General features: G+C 51.3%; 1 protein-coding gene across 1 annotated transcript in view; it reads right to left on the reverse strand.

Moving 5' to 3' along the window:
- Positions 1–1,959: 1,959 nt before the first annotated feature.
- pinx1 (PIN2 (TERF1) interacting telomerase inhibitor 1) overlaps positions 1,960–20,285 on the reverse strand; it is a 60,843-nt gene continuing 42,517 nt past the window's right edge. Inside the window, exon 7 of the mRNA XM_064991758.1 lies at positions 1,960–3,957. Coding sequence (XP_064847830.1) covers positions 3,244–3,957 — 714 coding nt within the window. The 3' untranslated portion in view covers positions 1,960–3,243. The remainder of the gene's footprint in view (positions 3,958–20,285) is intronic.

Raw genomic sequence — 20,285 nt, forward strand, 5'->3', positions numbered from 1 at the left:
GGCAATGTGGTGGTCTGGGGGAGGCAATGTGGTGGTCTGGGGAGGCAATGTGGTGGTCTGGGGGAGGCAATGTGATGGTCTGGTGGAGGCAATGTGGTGGTCTGGGGAGGCAATGTGATGGTCTGGGGGAGGCAATGTGATGGTCTGGGGGAGGCAATGTGGTGGTCTGGGGGAGGCAATGTGGTGGTCTGGGGGAGGCAATGTGGTGGTCTGGGGGAGGCAATGTGGTGGTCTGGGGGAGCCATGTGATGGTCTGGGGAGGCAATGTGATGGTCTGGGGAGGCAATGTGGTGGTCTGGGGAGGCAATGTGATGGTCTGGGGGAGGCAATGTGGTGGTCTGGTGGAGGCAATGTGGTGGTCTGGTGGAGGCAATGTGGTGGTCTGGGGGAGGCAATGTGATGGTCTGGGGGAGGCAATGTGATGGTCTGGGGAGGCAATGTGATGGTCTGGGGGAGGCAATGTGATGGTCTGGGGGAGGCAATGTGATGGTCTGGGGGAGGCAATGTGATGGTCTGGGGGAGGCAATGTGATGGTCTGGGGGAGGCAATGTGATGGTCTGGGGAGGCAATGTGATGGTCTGGGGAGGCAATGTGATGGTCTGGGGAGGCAATGTGATGGTCTGGGGGAGGCAATGTGATGGTCTGGGGGAGGCAATGTGATGGTCTGGGGGAGGCAATGTGATGGTCTGGGGAGGCAATGTGGTGGTCTGGGGGAGGCAATGTGATGGTCTGGGGAGGCAATGTGATGGTCTGGGGGAGGCAATGTGATGGTCTGGGGGAGGCAATGTGATGGTCTGGGGGAGGCAATGTGATGGTCTGGGGGAGGCAATGTGATGGTCTGGGGGAGGCAATGTGATGGTGTGGGGGAGGCAATGTGATGGTCTGGGGGAGGCAATGTGATGGTCTGGGGGAGGCAATGTGGTGGTCTGGGGGAGGCAATGTGGTGGTCTGGGGGAGGCAATGTGATGGTCTGGGGGAGGCAATGTGATGGTCTGGGGGAGGCAATGTGGTGGTCTGGGGGAGGCAATGTGATGGTCTGGGGGAGGCAATGTGATGGTCTGGGGGTGCTTTGGTGGTGGTAAAGTGGGAGGTTTGTACAGGGTAAAAGGGATCTTGAAGAAGGTAGACTATCACTCCATTTTGCAACGCCATACCCTGTGGACGGCGCTAAATTGGAGCCAATTTTCTCCCACAACAGGACAATGACCCAAAGCACAGCTCCAAACTACGCAAGAACTATTTAGGGAAGAAGCAGTCAGCTGGTATTCTGTCTATAATGGAGCTATAGACACGTGTTTAAACGATTTATTTATTTATTTTAGTAGCCAACTGAAAGACAACTGATATGGAGGACAATAATTGTAGCGGGATCAATATAAAACACGAGACGAGGCAGTTCATGGATTGATAAGGTGATTGGAGTTGTATCAGGTCTGGTTCAGAGAAATCAGTAGAAACACTACGTACATACGTTAAGGTATGCACTATGCAATGACAATGTGGACAGCATGTAGTCCTAGGTTCTGGATGTATTGCATGTCAGATTGATTGCCAAAAAAAGCCAATCTAGAAATTCTTCAACAGATAAAAAAAACAAAACAGTTTTCATTCGATGTTTGATTTATTGACCAGGAACAGCTTGATTTCATCTATTAAAAAGAGAACACGTTATTATGAAATCAAACATACATCAATTCCTTTCTATAAGACCCCCTGTCCTCTTTTAGAATGCCCCCCTGTCCTGTTGTAGAATGGCCCCCTGTCCTGTTGTAGAATGGCCCCCTGTCCTGTTGTAGAATGGCCCCCTGTCCTGTTGTAGAATGGCCCCCTGTCCTGTTGTAGAATGGCCCCCTGTCCTGTTGTAGAATTGCCCCCTGTCCTGTTGTAGAATGGCCCCCTGTCCTGTTGTAGAATGGCCCCCTGTCCTGTTGTAGAATGGCCCCCTGTCCTGTTGTAGAATGCCCCCTGTCCTGTTGTAGAATGGCCCCCTGTCCTGTTGTAGAATGGCCCCCTGTCCTGTTGTAGAATGGCCCCCTGTCCTGTTGTAGAATGGCCCCCTGTCCTGTTGTAGAATGGCCCCCTGTCCTGTTGTAGAATGGCCCCCTGTCCTGTTTTAGAATGGCCCCCTGTCCTGTTTTAGAATGGCCCCCTGTCCTGTTGTAGAATGGCTGTCTAATACTACTGGGAGACTACAGGGAGACTATAGGGAGCAGAGACTACAGGGAGACTACAGGGAGCAGAGACTACAGGGAGACTACAGGGAGACTACAGGGAGACTACAGGGAGACTACAGGGAGACTACAGGGAGCAGAGACTACAGGGAGACTACAGTGAGCCGGGACTCCCTGTAGTCTTGCTGTAGTCTCGGCTCCCTGTAGTCTCCCTGTAGTCTCTGCTCCCTATAGTCTCCCTGTAGTCTCCCTGTAGTCTTCCTGTAGACTACAGGGAGACTATAGGGAGCAGAGACTACAGGGAGACTACAGGGAGACTATAGGGAGACTACAGGGAGCAGAGACTACAGGGAGACTACAGGGAGACTACAGGGAGCAGAGACTACAGGGAGACTATAGGGAGACTATAGGGAGCAGAGACTACAGGGAGACTACAGGGAGCAGAGACTACAGGGAGACTACAGGGAGACTACAGGGAGCAGAGACTACAGGGAGACTACAGGGAGACTACAGGGAGCAGAGACTACAGGGAGACTACAGGGAGACTACAGGGAGCAGAGACTACAGGGAGACTACAGGGAGCAGAGACTACAGGGAGCAGAGACTACAGGGAGACTACAGGGAGACTACAGGGAGCAGAGACTACAGGGATAAGAGACTACAGGGAGACTACAGGGAGACTACAGGGAGACTACAGGGGGCATCCAGAGAACATAGAGTCCCAATGATCCTTATATAAAAGTGTATCTCTGGGAAAAGCACCACACTCATCCTGAATGTCTCCAGAAGCTTTAGGACCACCGAGATTCTGTCCGGCAGATATTCAGTCCAAACTACCCGATGAGAATCACTCTGTGCACAGACCTAGTTCTTTCATGTATGAACAGAGGCCTACTGTACTGTAACACAGAAACCCTGAGGACTATGGTGCATCCCAAACGGCACCCTATCCTCTCTCTATAATAATATATAGTGCACTACTTTATAATCCGAGCCATATGGGAGTAGTGCACTACAAAGGGATTAGGGTGCCATTTGAGACGCCGTTCAAGAGAAGACGGTTCTAATAGTTCTACAAAGAATGTAGATCTATTCTCTTCTGCTTCTTCTTCTTCTTCTTGTCCCTTTTAGATTTCTTCTCTTTTACCACGACAACCACCTCCTCCACGGCAACCACCTCCTCCACGGCAACCACCTCCTCCACGATCACCTCATCCTCCACGGCAACCAACTCCTCCCTCCATTTCTTATTTACAACCTCGCACTCCGTTGTTAAGTCTACTATTTGGCGGTCTTCCCTCTCTCTCTTTCTCCTCTTCTCGTGCCCCTCCGACACGGGAGCTACGACACACTCTTCCTTCACCACCACCACGTCATCCTCTTCCCTCTCTCTCTTTCTCCTCTTCTCGCGCCCCTCCGACACGGGAGCTATGACACACTCTTCCTTCACCACCACCACGTCATCCTCTTCCCTCTCTCTCTTTCTCCTCTTCTTCTTCTTCTTCTTTTTTGACGTGAGTTCCTCTGTGTGGTCAGTGACAAAATCAGCCGGGACTTGCTGCGTATCACTGTTCTCTGGTGATGAGGTTGCAGTGGGAGCCTCGCCACGACCCTTTTTCAGCTGAGCCATCCGCTGGGCAAAGTACTCCTGCATGGAGAGGTTGCTGGTGACTGTCTTGGTGATGGCCTCTACATCCGGTTCAGGGGTCGTAACCTTTGTAGCTGGTGCTGTAACTGCCCTGGTCTCCTTCTCGTTCATTCCCTGGGAGTCTGGCCCACTGCTCTCCTACAGAGACAGAGACATATAGAAACACATTAGAGATGTAAAAGTAAAATAATAGTTTAATGTCCACATTTGGAAATATAAACAAGTCCCATACTGTCTACCAATTTACATAATCACTGGTATGTCTAATAAAACCCCTGTGTGTATTTATTTAATGAAAAATAAACAAAAATATATACTTGTGATAATTGATTTCCCCCGAGCCACCTTTTGCCATTAAATGCTCGGGTCTGATTGTGTGAGAGTGTTGATACAAATGTAAATATATTCACATACACAGCCCTGATTGGTGGAGACTCTAAAAGCAGACTCTTCATTTTGACGAGATGAAAAGGTTATTAGAATTGAAAAATGTTTGAATACAACTGTTCTAGTAACTACCACCCTTTCATATGCAAATTAAAGATGACTGGTCATTGGTCAGAATAATCCGATTGTGATGTCATGCTCTGGTCCAAAAACTCCATCCCACCTGCCCAGGCTGAAATTACAACCTTTTGCCACCCCACCAAAAAGCTCTTACACTAAAAAGGACCTGACAATAATTTTCACAATTTCAGAGTGTTGTTTTCAACCTCCGGGCGGAAATATATTTTTAAAAACGGGGGAAAAAACCCAAGTGTTTGACTGCACTGACCCTTTAAAATGGTCAACACCCCCCCCAGTCTCTACATCTCACCACCACAACCACTGACTGTCAATGAACTAGTCTTCTGTAGGGTTAGGGTTAGGCTAACCCTAACCCTATGTCCCAGTGACATCGTCACATTGCAGCACTGTTGGGCTTTCAGAACATCTCACCAGTGTACAACAAAAATAAAATAGAGAACGTGAGATCTTGTCTTGACAGTAGAGTTCCCTGAAGCGTTCGGCTTCAATTAGAAGACAAGTTTTTTTGTTTGTTGGTGTTGCTAAGGGAGTCTTTGCACCCTGTCTATGGTAGGTGCCAGGCACACCGGTTTGAGTGTGTCGAGAACTGCACCTCTGCTAGGGTTTACACACTCAACTGTTTCCCGTTTTGTATCACGAATGGTCCACAACCTAAAGTACATCCAGCCAAATGGGACACAAGTGCGAGAAGCATTCGAGTCAACAATGGGCCACTACCCCAGTGGAATGTCTGCCACCTTGTAGAAGCCCCTGGCGAATTGAGTCTGTCCTGGAGGGCAACACAATATCAGGAAGGTGTTCCTAATGTTTTGTAAACTCACAGGGATCTTCTTCTCTGATATTTGCAGGGGGGGGGGGGACGACATTCCCAATTCCCATGGCTCTGGAGTCAGCTTCGCTCCCTTACGTTAATGTATTCATATACACACAGCAATATATATTATCTGTGTCTGAATCCACAAATAGCACCCTACTCCCTAAATAGTGTACTACTTTTGACCAGAACCTGGTGCACTATATTAAGAAGGGTACAAGGCCAGTATGGTTTTTCGCTCTTTGTTCATGCAGCCGGTTAATTTAAGCAATTCGGGAATATTGCAAGATCTACAGATACCTCTAGGTTAGGTTAAGCCGCATGGGATTAAAGCAAGCATTCTACTGGTCATTAATCTCTGTCCTCGACCAACCAGAACACAGATTATAGTCGATACTATCCCACACAGGAAAGGGAGTGTTCTGAGGACGTACCGATTGATCCAACGGACAAAAACAAATAAATTATTTGAGCTGAACAATGGGATGTTTGATTTTTATTTTTTTTGTTGGTATTTGGATATAATGTAAAATCGGCATGAGTCCTGAGATGATTAAATATTTAAAATCATTAAACCTCTCACTTAAAGCTTCACCCTATACAAAAGTTTGACTTCAAACCTAAATGATTCTCCAGTAGATTACTAAGAAAAGCCAATTCCTTGTTCAAAGTATCTCTCTTTCTCAAACATGCAATTATTTTTTAACCTTTATTTAACTAGGCAAGTCAGTTAAGAACAAATTCTTATTTTCAATGACGGCCTAGGAACAGTGGGTTAACTGCCTGTTCAGGGGCAGAACTACAGATTGGTACCTTGTCAGCTCGGGGATTTGAACTTGCAACCTTTCGGTTACTAGTCCAACTCTCTAACCACTAGGCTACACTGCCACCTCTACACTCTAACCACTAGTCTACCCTGCCGCCTCTACACTCTAACCACTAGTCTACCCTGCCGCCTCTACACTCTAACCACTAGTCTACCCTGCCGCCTCTACACTCTAATCACTAGTCTACCCTGCCGCCTCTACACTCTAACCACTAGTCTACCCTGCCGCCTCTACACTCTAACCACTAGACTACCCTGCCACCTCTACACTCTAACCACTAGGCTACCCTGCCGCCTCTACACTCTGCCGCAACCTAAGGTTGGCCTATGGTTGATCTATGGCTGACCTATGGTTGATCTATGGTTAACCTATGGTTGATCTATGGTTGGCCTATGGTTGATCTATGGTTGTCCAATGATTGACCTATGGTTGGCATATGGTTGATCTATGGTTGATCTATGGTTGGCCTATGGTTGATCTATGGTTGTCTTACGGCTGATCTATGGTTGATCTATGGTTGTCCTATGGCTGTCCAATGATTGACCTATGGTTGATCTATGGTTGTCTTACGGTTGATCTATGGTTGATCTATGTTTGATCTATGGTTGTCCAATGATTGACCTATGGTTGGCATATGGTTGATCTATGATTGACCTATGGTTGGCATATGGTTGATCTATGGTTGATCTATGGTTGTCCAATGAATGACCTATGGTTGATCTATGGTTGGCATATGGTTGATCTATGGTTGACCTATGATTGACCTATGGTTGACCTATGGTTGGCATATGGTTGATCTATGGTTGATCTATGGTTGTCCAATGATTGACCTATGGTTGATCTATGGTTGTCTTACGGCTGACCTATGGGTGATCTATGGTTGACCTATGGTTGACCTATGGTTGACCTATGGGTGTCCTGATGGTTTTCCTATTGTTGTCCTATGACTAATTCATCAAGAGAAAAGAAACCCTGCCGCAATAAAGAGCCGGTTACAATTGTTTCAATATCATCCACTAGAAAAGACAAAATAAATATTATGGTAGGGCTCAAAATGTACTGGTTGATAAAATACCTGTGTTTATGGGAAATATGTTTGAAATGGGTATTTTCTTTTGAAATGATATTGGAAATTGTAGAGTGACAGAACCTTCAGAAAGTATTCAAACCCCTTGACGTTTTCCACGCTGTTGTGTTACGGCCTGAATTCGAAATGGATTAAATATATTTTTCCCCCTCAGCCATTTACACACAATACCCCAATAATGACAAAATTAGAAGAAGAAAATGGGGGCTGATATTTTTTGAAAATGAAAAATTCGCACCCCTGTGTCAATACTTTGTAGAATCACCTTTGTCAGCGATTACAGCTGTGAGTCTTTCTGGGTACTGATCCAACAGCTGTGAGTCTTTCTGGGTACTGATCCAACAGCTGTGAGTCTTTCTGGGTACTGATCCAACAGCTGTGAGTCTTTCTGGGTACTGATCCAACAGCTGTGAGTCTTTCTGGGTACTGATCCAACAGCTGTGAGTCTTTCTGGGTACTGATCCAACAGCTGTGAGTCTTTCTGGGTACTGATCCAACAGCTGTGAGTCTTTCTGGGTACTGATCCAACAGCTGTGAGTCTTTCTGGGTAGGTCTCTAAGATATTTCCACAACTGGATTGTGTAACATTTGCCCATTATTATTTTCAAAATTATTCAAGCTCTGTCAAGTTGGCTCGGCCACTCAGGAACATTCACTGTCTTCTTGGTAAACAACTCCAGTGTATATTTGGCCTTGTGTTTTAGGTTATTGTCCTGCTGAAAGGTGAATTCATCTCCCAGTGTCTGGTGAAAATGCAGACAACCAGGTTTTCCTCGAGGATTCTGCCCTTGTTTAGCTCCATTCAATGTCTTTTTATCCTGAAAACCTCTCCAGTCTTTAACGATTTACAAGAATACCCATAACATGATGCAGCCACAACTACGCTTGATAATATGGAGAGTGGTACTCTTAGTTAGGAAGGACACCTGTATCTTTGTGGTGACTGGGTGTATTGATACACCCTCCAAAGTGGAATTAATAACATCACCATGTTCAAAGAGATTAAAATGTCTGCTTTAAAAATATATATTATTTTTTATCTACCAATAGGTGCCCTTATTTGCGAGGCATTGAAAACCTCCCTGGTCTTTGTGGTTGAATCTGTGTTTGAAATTCACTTCTCGACTGAGGGACCTTACAGATAATTGTATGTGTGGGGTACAGAGAAGTCATTAAAAAAAAAATTGTTAAACACCATAATTGCAATGTATTATGCAACTTGTTAATCAAAGTGTTTCTCCTGATTTTATTTAGGCTTGTCATAATACTTATTGACTTTTCATTTTTAATTCATTTGTAAACGCTTCAAAAACATAATTCCACTTTGACATTATGGGGTATTGTATGTAGCCCAGTGACACAAAATCTACATTTAATCCATTTTAGATTCAGGCTGTAAACAACAACAAAATGTGGAAAAAGTCAAGGAGGATAAATACTTTCTCTAGGCACTGCACGTCTCACAGGGAGCCATCAGATCTGCACGTCTCACAGGGAGCCATCAGAACTACACGTCTCACAGGGAGCCATCAAAACTACACGTCTCACAGGGAGCCATCATGACTGCACGTCTCACAGGGAGCCATCATGACTGCACGTCTCACAGGGAGCCATCATGACTGCACATCTCACAGGGAGCCATCAGGACTGCACGTCTCACAGGGAGCCATCAGAACTGCACGTCTCACAGGGAGCCATCATGACTGCACGTCTCACAGGGAGCCATAATGACTGCACGTCTCACAGGGAGCCATCATGACTGCACGTCTCACAGGGAGCCATCAGATCTGCACGTCTCACAGGGAGCCATCAGATCTGCACGTCTCACAGGGAGCCATCAGATCTGCACGTCTCACAGGGAGCCATCAGATCTGCACGTCTCACAGGGAGCCATCAGATCTGCACGTCTCACAGGGAGCCATCAGATCTGCACGTCTCACAGGGAGCCATCAGATCTGCACGTCTCACAGGGAGCCATCAGAACTACACGTCTCACAGGGAGCCATCAAGACTACACGTCTCACAGGGAGCCATCATGACTGCACGTCTCACAGGGAGCCATCACGACTGCACGTCTCACAGGGAGCCATCACGACTGCACGTCTCACAGGGAGCCATCATGACTGCACGTCTCACAGGGAGCCATCAAAACTACACGTCTCACAGGGAGCCATCAAAACTACACGTCTCACAGGGAGCCATCAAGACTACACGTCTCACAGGGAGCCATCACGACTGCACGTCTCACAGGGAGCCATCACGACTGCACGTCTCACAGGGAGCCATCAGATCTACACGTCTCACAGGGAGCCATCAGATCTACACGTCTCACAGGGAGCCATCAGATCTGCACGTCTCACAGGGAGCCATCACGACTGCACGTCTCACAGGGAGCCATCAGATCTACACGTCTCACAGGGAGCCATCAGATCTGCACGTCTCACAGGGAGCCATCATGACTGCACGTCTCACAGGGAGCCATCAGAACTACACGTCTCACACGGAGCCATCAGAACTACACGTCTCACAGGGAGCCATCAGAACTACACGTCTCACAGGGAGCCATCATGACTGCACGTCTCACAGGGAGCCATCAGATCTACACGTCTCACAGGGAGCCATCATATCTACACGTCTCAGAGGGAGCCATCAGAACTATACGTCTCACAGGGAGCCATCAGATCTACACGTCTCACAGGGAGCCATCAGAACTACACGTCTCACAGGGAGCCATCAGAACTAAATGTCTCACAGGGAGCCATCAGATCTACACGTCTCACAGGGAGCCATCAGATCTACACGTCTCACAGGGAGCCATCAAAACTACACGTCTCACAGGGAGCCATCAAAACTACACGTCTCACAGGGAGCCATCATGACTGCACGTCTCACAGGGAGCCATCACGACTGCACGTCTCACAGGGAGCCATCACGACTGCACGTCTCACAGGGAGCCATCAGATCTACACGTCTCACAGGGAGCCATCAGATCTGCACGTCTCACAGGGAGCCATCACGACTGCACGTCTCACAGGGAGCCATCAGATCTACACGTCTCACAGGGAGCCATCAGATCTGCACGTCTCACAGGGAGCCATCATGACTGCACGTCTCACAGGGAGCCATCAGAACTACACGTCTCACACGGAGCCATCAGAACTACACGTCTCACAGGGAGCCATCAGAACTACACGTCTCACAGGGAGCCATCATGACTGCACGTCTCACAGGGAGCCATCAGATCTACACGTCTCACAGGGAGCCATCATATCTACACGTCTCAGAGGGAGCCATCAGAACTATACGTCTCACAGGGAGCCATCAGATCTACACGTCTCACAGGGAGCCATCAGAACTACACGTCTCACAGGGAGCCATCAGAACTAAATGTCTCACAGGGAGCCATCAGATCTACACGTCTCACAGGGAGCCATCAGAACTACACGTCTCACAGGGAGCCATCAGAACTAAATGTCTCACAGGGAGCCATCAGATCTACACGTCTCACAGGGAGCCATCAGAACTAAACGTCTCACAGGGAGCCATCAGAACTATACGTCTCACAGGGAGCCATCAGAACTACACGTCTCACAGGGAGCCATCATGACTGCACGTCTCACAGGGAGCCATCAAAACTACACGTCTCACAGGGAGCCATCAAAACTACACGTCTCACAGGGAGCCATCAAAACTACACGTCTCACAGGGAGCCATCATGACTGCACGTCTCACAGGGAGCCATCACGACTGCACGTCTCACAGGGAGCCATCACGACTGCACGTCTCACAGGGAGCCATCAGATCTACACGTCTCACAGGGAGCCATCAGATCTGCACGTCTCACAGGGAGCCATCATGACTGCACGTCTCACAGGGAGCCATCAGAACTACACGTCTCACACGGAGCCATCAGAACTACACGTCTCACAGGGAGCCATCAGAACTACACGTCTCACAGGGAGCCATCATGACTGCACGTCTCACAGGGAGCCATCAGATCTACACGTCTCACAGGGAGCCATCATATCTACACGTCTCACAGGGAGCCATCAGAACTATACGTCTCACAGGGAGCCATCAGAACTACACGTCTCACAGGGAGCCATCAGAACTATACGTCTCACAGGGAGCCATCAGAACTACACGTCTCACAGGGAGCCATCAGAACTAAACGTCTCACAGGGAGCCATCAGATCTACACGTCTCACAGGGAGCCATCAGATCTACACGTCTCACAGGGAGCCATCAGAACTATACGTCTCACAGGGAGCCATCAGAACTACACGTCTCACAGGGAGCCATCAGAACTAAACGTCTCACAGGGAGCCATCAGAACTATACGTCTCACAGGGAGCCATCAGAACTACACGTCTCACACAGAGCCATCAGATCTGAAGGTCTGCTCAATCTAAGAGTACAACTAATAGATTACAGCACTTCCCCAAAAATGGAGGAGGCAGGTGGCAGCGGGAGGAGGTGGGGAACTGGTCTGTCTGCTCAATATAAAGGATCAATACTGGAGGAGGAGGGTGGGAGGAGGCAGGGAACTGGTCTGTCAGCCCAATATAAAGGATCAATACTGGAGGAGGCAGGTGGGAGGAGGTAGGGAACTGGTCTGTCTGCCCAATATAAAGGATCAATACTGGAGGAGGAGGGAACTGGTCTGTCTGCCCAATATAAAGGATCAATACTGGAGGAGGTAGGGAACTGGTCTGTCTGCCCAATATAAAGGATCAATACTGGAGGAGGCAGGCGGGAGGAGGTGGGGAACTGGTCTGTCTACCCAATATAAAGGATCAATACTGGAGGAGGAGGGTGGGAGGAGGCAGGGAACTGGTCTGTCTGCACAATATAAAGGATCAATACTGGAGGAGGTGGGAACTGGTCTGTCTGCCCAATATAAAGGATCAATACTGGAGGAGGAGGGAACTGGTCTGTCTGCCCAATATAAAGGATCAATACTGGAGGAGGTAGGGAACTGGTCTGTCTGCCCAATATAAAGGATCAATACTGGAGGAGGTGGGTGGGAGGAGGCAGAGAACTGGTCTGTCTGCCCAATATAAAGGATCAATACTGGAGGAGGAGGGTGGGAGGAGGTAGAGAACTGGTCTGTCTGCCCAATATAAAGGATCAATACTGGAGGAGGTAGGGAACTGGTCTGTCTGCCCAATATAAAGGATCAATACTGGAGGAGGTGGGTGGGAGGAGGCAGAGAACTGGTCTGTCTGCCCAATATAAAGGATCAATACTGGAGGAGGCAGGTGGGAGGAGGTAGGGAACTGGTCTGTCTGCTCAATATAAAGGATCAATACTGGAGGAGGCAGGTGGCAGCAGGAGGAGGTGGGGAACTGGTCTGTCTGCTCAATATAAAGGATCAATACTGGAGGAGGCAGGTGGCAGCAGGAGGAGGTGGGGAACTGGTCTGTCTACCCAATATAAAGGATCAATACTGGAGGAGGCAGGTGGCAGCAGGAGGAGGTGGGGAACTGGTCTGTCTACCCAATATAAAGGATCAATACTGGAGGAGGAGGGAACTGGTCTGTCTGCCCAATATAAAGGATCAATACTGGAGGAGGTAGGGAACTGGTCTGTCTACCTAATATAAAGGATCAATACTGGAGGAGGTAGGGAACTGGTCTGTCTACCCAATATAAAGGATCAATACTGGAGGAGGTAGGGAACTGGTCTGTCTGCCCAATATAAAGGATCAATACTGGAGGAGGTAGGGAACTGGTCTGTCTACCCAATATAAAGGATCAATACTGGAGGAGGAGGGAACTGGTCTGTCTACCCAATATAAAGGATCAATACTGGAGGAGGTAGGGAACTGGTCTGTCTACCCAATATAAAGGATCAATACTGGAGGAGGAGGGAACTGGTCTGTCTACCCAATATAAAGGATCAATACTGGAGGAGGTAGGGAACTGGTCTGTCTGCCCAATATAAAGGATCAATACTGGAGGAGGAGGGAACTGGTCTGTCTACCCAATATAAAGGATCAATACTGGAGGAGGCAGGTGGCTGTAGGAGGAGGTAGGGAACTGGTCTGTCTGCCCAATATAAAGGATCAATACTGGAGGAGGAGGGAACTGGTCTGTCAGCCCAATATAAAGGATCAATACTGGAGGAGGTAGGGAACTGGTCTGTCTGCCCAATATAAAGGATCAATACTGGAGGAGGTAGGGAACTGGTCTGTCAGCCCAATATAAAGGATCACAACTGGAGGAGGTAGGGAACTGGTCTGTATTCCCAATATAAAGGATCAATACTGGAGGAGGTAGGGAACTGGTCTGTCTACCCAATATAAAGGATCAATACTGGAGGAGGCAGGTGGGAGGAGGTAGGGAACTGGTCTGTCTACCCAATATAAAGGATCAATACTGGAGGAGGTAGGGAACTGGTCTGTATTCCCAATATAAAGGATCAATACTGGTGGAGGCAGGTGGGAGGAGGTAGGGAACTGGTCTGTCTACCCAATATAAAGGATCAATACTGGAGGAGGTAGGGAACTAGTCTGTCTGCCCAATATAAAGGATCAATACTGGAGGAGGCAGGTGGCAGCGGGAGGAGGTAGGGAACTGGTCTGTCTGCCCAATATAAAGGATCAATACTGGAGGAGGAGGGAACTGGTCTGTCTACCCAATATAAAGGATCAATACTGGAGGAGGTAGAGAACTGGTCTGTCTGCCCAATATAAAGGATCAATACTGGAGGAGGCAGGTGGGAGGAGGTAGAGAACTGGTCTGTCTACCCAATATAAAGGATCAATACTGGAGGAGGTAGAGAACTGGTCTCTGTCCAATATAAAGGATCAATACTGGAGGAGGAATAAAAATAGCATAAATAGGAAAGTATACCAGTTTAATTTGAGGACCAGGATGTTGACAGCAAATTACAAAGTAGCTGCGAAAAGATTCTTGATGTCCAGATTACATGGTATGAGTTGATATATAAAACAACACAAACTTCAAGACTTTGTGCTTTTCAGTTTAAAATATTGTACAGATTTCTTTTGCGCTGAATATTTGGGAATATTTGGAGCCATCACAGATTTGCAGATTTTGTTGTGAGGATACAGAATCAATAGACCATTTGTTCTGGTAGTGACCTCAGGTAGCCTGTTTCTGGTCTCAAGTTGTTGGCACATAGGCTGGATCCCCTTCTATATCCTGTTTGACTAACGTCTCAAATCCCCTTCTATATCCTGTTTGACTAACGTCTCAAAGCCCCTTCTATATCCTGTTTGCCTAACGTCTCAAATCCCCTAAACCGTTTTCCTCAGATCTCTACTGAGTTAGGTGCAGGTGAGGTAGACAACAGAACAGGACTGTAGGTGAGGTAGAGACAACAGAACAGGACTGTAGGTGAGGTAGACAACAGAACAGGACTGTAGGTGAGGTAGACAACAGAACAGGACTGTAGGTGAGGTGCCATTAGGACAAAACTTTCCAACTTCCAACAAAGAGAAAATCTATACGGTCTGTTACTGGACAATGGTCTCTCTCTTCTCTGGTCTATAGACAGGCTTAGTGTTACACAGGTGATAGAGTCTAACTACATGACGGCTCGCCAGGACTGGGGGATGAGCCGGGACTGGGGGATGACGGCTCGCCGGGACTGGAGGATGAGCCGGGACTGGGGGATGACGGCTCGCCGGGACTGGGGGATGACGGCTCGCCGGGACTGGGGGATGACGGCTCGCCGGGACTGGGGGATGAGCCGGGACTGGGGGATGACGGCTCGCCGGGACTGGGGGATGAGCCGGGACTGGGGGATGACGGCTCGCCGGGACTGGGGGATGACGGCTCGCCGGGACTGGGGGATGAGCCGGGACTGGGGGATGAGCCGGGACTGGGGGATGAGCCGGGACTGGGGGATGACGGCTCGTCGGGACTGGGGGATGAGCCGGGACTGGGGGATGACGGCTCGCCGGGACTGGGGGATGACGGCTCGCCGGGACTGGGGGATGACGGCTCGCCGGGACTGGGGGATGACGGCTCGCCGGGACTGGGGGATGAGCCGGGACTGGGGGATGAGCCGGGACTGGGGGATGACGGCTCGCCGGGACTGGGGGATGAGCCGGGACTGGGGATGACGGCTCGTCGGGACTGGGGGATGACGGCTCGTCGGGACTGGGGGATGACGGCTTGTCGGGACTGGGGGATGAGCCGGGACTGGGGGATGACGGCTCGCCGGGACTGGGGGATGAGCCGGGACTGGGGGATGACGGCTCGCCGGGACTGGGGGATGAGCCGGGACTGGGGGATGAGCCGGGACTGGGGGATGACGGCTCGCCGGGACCGGGGGATGACGGCTCGCCGGGACTGGGGGATGAGCCGGGACCGGGGGATGACGGCTCGCCGGGACTGGGGGATGAGCCGGGCCCGGGGGATGACGGCTCGCCGGGACTGGGGGATGAGCCGGGACCGGGGGATGACGGCTCGCCGGGACTGGGGGATGAGCCGGGACCGGGGGATGACGGCTCGCCGGGACCGGGGGATGACGGCTCGCCGGGACCGGGGGATGAGCCGGGACTGGGGGATGACGGCCACCTGGGGTTGGTGGATGACGGCCACCTGGGGTTGGTGGATGACGGCCACCTGGGGTTGGTGGATGACGGCCACCTGGGGTTGGTGGATGACGGCCACCTGGGGTTGGTGGATGACGGCCACCTGGGGTTGGTGGATGACGGCCACCTGGGGTTGGTGGATGACGGCCACCTGGGGTTGGTGGATGACGGCTAGCTTCGGGGCCACTTTTAAACTGCCTGTGAGATGACTCTCAGGAGAGAGATGGAGGTAGAAGGAGAAAAGGAAAGTCGTGACTTGGTGTGTGGCTCTTCTCTCACCGCGCCTGGGGACCACCATTAGGCTCATCTCTGTTACTACCGAGCAGACTGGACACACACACACACACACACACACACACACACACACACACACACACACACACACACAAAATACAGGAAAACTCCTCCGTCACAACCCAACATTAACAGTGGCAGAGAAAGGCACCAACAGACACGAGCCTGCAACACCAACAGACACCAGCCTGCAACACCAACAGACACCAGCCTGCAACACCAACAGACACCAGCCTGCAACACCAACAGACACGAGCCTGCAACACCAACAGACACCAGCCTGCAACACCAACAGACACCAGCCTGCAACACCAACAGACACGAGCCTGCAACACCAACAGACACGAGCCTGCAACACCAACAGACACCAGCCTGCAACACCAACAGACACTAGCCTGCAACACCAACAGACACCAGCCTGCAACACCAACAGACACCAGCCTGCAACACCAACAGACACCAGCCTGCAACACCAACAGACACGAGCCTGCAACACCAACAGACACGAGCCTGCAACACCAACAGACACCAGCCTGCAACACCAACAGACACCAGCCTGCAACACCAACAGACACCAGCCTGCAACACCAACAGACACCAGCCTGCAACACCAACAGACACCAGCCTGCAACACCAACAGACACCAGCCTGCAACACCAACAGACACCAGCCTGCAACACCAACAGACACGAGCCTGCAACACCAACAGACACCAGCCTGCAACACCAACAGACACCAGCCTGCAACACCAACAGACACGAGCCTGCAACACCAACAGACACGAGCCTGCAATAGTTGACTTGCGATTGTCAACTCTTTTTCACGTTGCGTGTTCATGATTAAATGCTGGATACAGGAGAACATACGAGAGGGTCTGAGGAGGAGGGCTGTGAAGACGACGCCCATAGCCAACGACCAGCTCCTCCACAGAGCCACAGGAAGAGGATGTGATGTGTGCAGTCCTGAGATAAGGCATCTTCTGTGGGGGAGCAGCCTGGCAGGCTATCAGCCCTCTTCCTGCCCTCTCCGTCTGCTCTGGGAGGTTCCCAGAGACAGAGAGAGGGGGGAGACAGGGGAGAAGAGAGAGAGAGGAGAAGAGAGAGAGGGGGGGAGAGGAGAGGGGGAGAGAGAGAGGGGGGGAGAGAGAGGGGGAGAGGAGAGAGATGAGAGAGAGGGGGAGAGGAGAGAGACGAGAGAGAGGGGAGAAGAGAGGGGGAGAAGAGAGGGGAGAAGAGAGAGCGAGAGAGGGGGAGAAGAGAGCGCGAGAGAGGGGAGAAGAGAGCGAGAGAGGGGGAGAAGAGAGAGCGAGAGAGGGGGAGAAGAGAGAGAGCGAGAGGGGGAGAAGAGAGAGGGGAGAAGAGAGCGCGAGAGAGGGGGAGAAGAGAGCGCGAGAGGGGGAGAAGAGAGCGCGCGAGAGAGGGGGAGAAGAGAGAAGAGAGAGCGAGAGAAGAGAGAGCGAGAGAGGGGGAGAAGAGAGAGCGAGAGAGGGGGAGAAGAGAGCGCGAGAGAGGGGGAGAAGAGAGAGCGAGAGAGGGGGAAGAGAGAGCGAGAGAGGGGGAGAAGAGAGAGCGAGAGAGGGGGAGAAGAGAGAGCGAGAGAGGGGAGAAGAGAGAGCGAGAGAGGGGGAGAAGAGAGCGCGAGAGAGGGGGAGAAGAGAGAGCGAGAGGGGGAGAAGAGAGCGCGAGAGAGGGGGAGAAGAGAGAGCGAGAGAGGGGGAGAAGAGAGCGCGAGAGAGGGGGAGAAGAGAGCGCGAGAGAGGGGGAGAAGAGAGAGCGAGAGTAGGAGAAGAGAGAGCGAGAGTAGGAGGAGAGAGAGCGAGAGTAGGAGGGGAGAGAGAGAGGGGGGGAGGAGAGAGAGCGAGAGTAGGAGGGGAGAGAGAGAGAGTAGGAGGAGAGAGAGCGAGAGTAGGAGGAGAGAGAGCGAGAGTAGGAGGAGAAGAGAGAGGGGAGAGAGAGAGAGGGGGGAGGAGAGAGAGAGTAGGAGAAGAGAGAGAGAGGGGGAGAAGAGAGAGAGAGGGGGAGAGAGAGAGAGAGGGGGAGGAGAGAGAGAGGGGGGGGAGAGAGAGAGAGTAGGAGGAGAGAGAGCGAGAGTAGGAGAGAAGAGAGAGAGGGGGGGAGAGAGAGAGAGGGGGAGGAGAGAGAGAGAGTAGGAGAAGAGAGAGAGAGGGGGAGAGAGAGAGAGAGAGGGGGGGAGGAGAGAGAGAGAGGGGGAGGAGAGAGAGAGAGGGGGAGGAGAGAGAGAGTAGGAGAAGAGAGAGAGAGGGGGAGGAGAGAGAGAGTAGGAGAAGAGAGAGCGAGAGTAGGAGGAGAGAGGGGGGGAGAGAGAGAGAGGGGGAGGAGAGAGAGAGTAGGAGGGAGAGAGAGAGGGGGGGGGGAGAGAGAGAGTAGGAGAAGAGAGAGAGGGGGAGGAGAGAGAGAGTAGGAGGAGAGAGAGCGAGAGTAGGAGAAGAGAGAGCGAGAGTAGGAGGGGAGAGAGAGGGGGGAGGGAGAGAGAGAGTAGGAGAAGAGAGAGAGAGGGGGAGAAGAGAGAGAGAGGGGGGGAGGAGAGAGAGAGAGTAGGAGAAGAGAGAGAGAGGGGGAGGAGAGAGAGAGAGTAGGAGAAGAGAGAGAGGGGGGGGAGAGAGAGAGTAGGAGAAGAGAGAGAGAGGGGGAGGGAGAGAGAGAGTAGGAGAAGAGAGAGAGAGAGTAGGAGGAGAGAGAGCGAGAGTAGGAGGGGAGAGAGAGAGGGGGGGAGGAGAGAGAGAGAGTAGGAGAAGAGAGAGAGAGGGGGGGAGGAGAGAGAGAGGGGGAGAAGAGAGAGAGAGTAGGAGGAGAGAGAGAGTAGGAGGGGAGAGAGAGAGGGGGAGGAGAGAGAGAGTAGAGAAGAGAGAGAGAGGGGGGGAGGAGAGAGAGAGAGTAGGAGAAGAGAGAGAGTAGGAGGAGAGAGAGCGAGAGTAGGAGAAGAGAGAGAGTAGGAGGAGAGAGAGAGAGTAGGAGGAGAGAGAGAGTAGGAGAAGAGAGAGCGAGGGGGAGGAGAGAGAGTAGGAGAAAGAGAGAGAGGGGGGGGAGAGAGAGAGTAGGAGAAGAGAGAGAGAGGGGGAGGAGAGAGAGAGTAGGAGAAGAGAGAGAGTAGGAGGAGAGAGAGAGTAGGAGAAGAGAGAGCGAGTAGGAGGAGAGAGAGAGAGGGGGAGGGGAGAGAGAGAGGGGGAGGGGAGAGAGAGAGTAGGAGAAGAGAGAGAGAGGGGGAGGAGAGAGAGAGTAGGAGAAGAGAGAGAGAGAGTAGGAGGAGAGAGAGAGTAGGAGAAGAGAGAGAGAGGGGGGGAGAGAGAGAGAGTAGGAGGGAGAGAGAGAGAGTAGGAGAAGAGAGAGAGAGGGGGGGAGAGAGAGAGAGTAGGAGAAGAGAGAGAGGGGGAGGAGAGAGAGAGAGTAGGAGAAGAGAGAGAGGGGGGAGGGAGAGAGAGAGTAGGAGGAGAGAGAGAGAGTAGGAGAAAAGAGAGGGGGGGAAGAGAGAGAGTAGGAGAAGAGAGAGAGTAGGAGGGAGAGAGAGAGTAGGAGGAGAGAGCGAGAGTAGGAGGAGAGAGCGAGAGTAGGAGAAGAGAGAGAGAGGGGGGGAGGAGAGAGAGAGTAGGAGAAGAGAGAGAGGGGGGAGAGAGAGAGAGTAGGAGAAGAGAGAGAGAGAGTAGGAGGAGAGAGAGAGAGGAGGAGAGAGCGAGAGTAGGAGAAGAGAGAGAGAGAGTAGGAGAAGAGAGAGAGAGGGGGGGAGGAGAGAGAGAGAGTAGGAGAAGAGAGAGAGAGGGGGGGAGGAGAGAGAGAGTAGGAGAAGAGAGAGCGAGAGTAGGAGAAGAGAGAGAGAGGGGGAGGAGAGAGAGCGAGAGTAGGAGAAGAGAGAGAGAGGGGGGGAGGAGAGAGAGAGAGTAGGAGAAGAGAGAGAGGGGGAGAGAGAGAGAGAGTAGGAGAAGAGAGAGAGAGGGGGAGGAGAGAGAGAGTAGGAGAAAGAGAGAGAGAGTAGGAGGAGAGAGAGCGAGAGTAGGAGGGGGAGAGAGAGGGGGAGGAGAGAGAGTAGGAGAAGAGAGAGAGAGGGGGAGGAGAGAGAGAGTAGGAGAAGAGAGAGAGAGTAGGAGGAGAGAGAGAGAGGGGGGGAGGAGAGAGAGAGTAGGAGAAGAGAGAGAGAGTAGGAGGAGAGAGAGAGAGTAGGAGAAGAGAGAGAGAGGGGGGGAGAGAGAGAGAGTAGGAGAAGAGAGAGCGAGAGTAGGAGGAGAGAGAGCGAGAGTAGGAGGGAGAGAGAGAGGGGGAGGGAGAGAGAGAGAGTAGGAGAAGAGAGAGAGGGGGAGGGAGAGAGAGAGAGTAGGAGAGAGAGAGAGAGTAGGAG

This window comes from Oncorhynchus masou, chromosome 16 (assembly GCF_036934945.1).
Source record: "Oncorhynchus masou masou isolate Uvic2021 chromosome 16, UVic_Omas_1.1, whole genome shotgun sequence".
Taxonomy (NCBI): domain Eukaryota; kingdom Metazoa; phylum Chordata; class Actinopteri; order Salmoniformes; family Salmonidae; genus Oncorhynchus; species Oncorhynchus masou.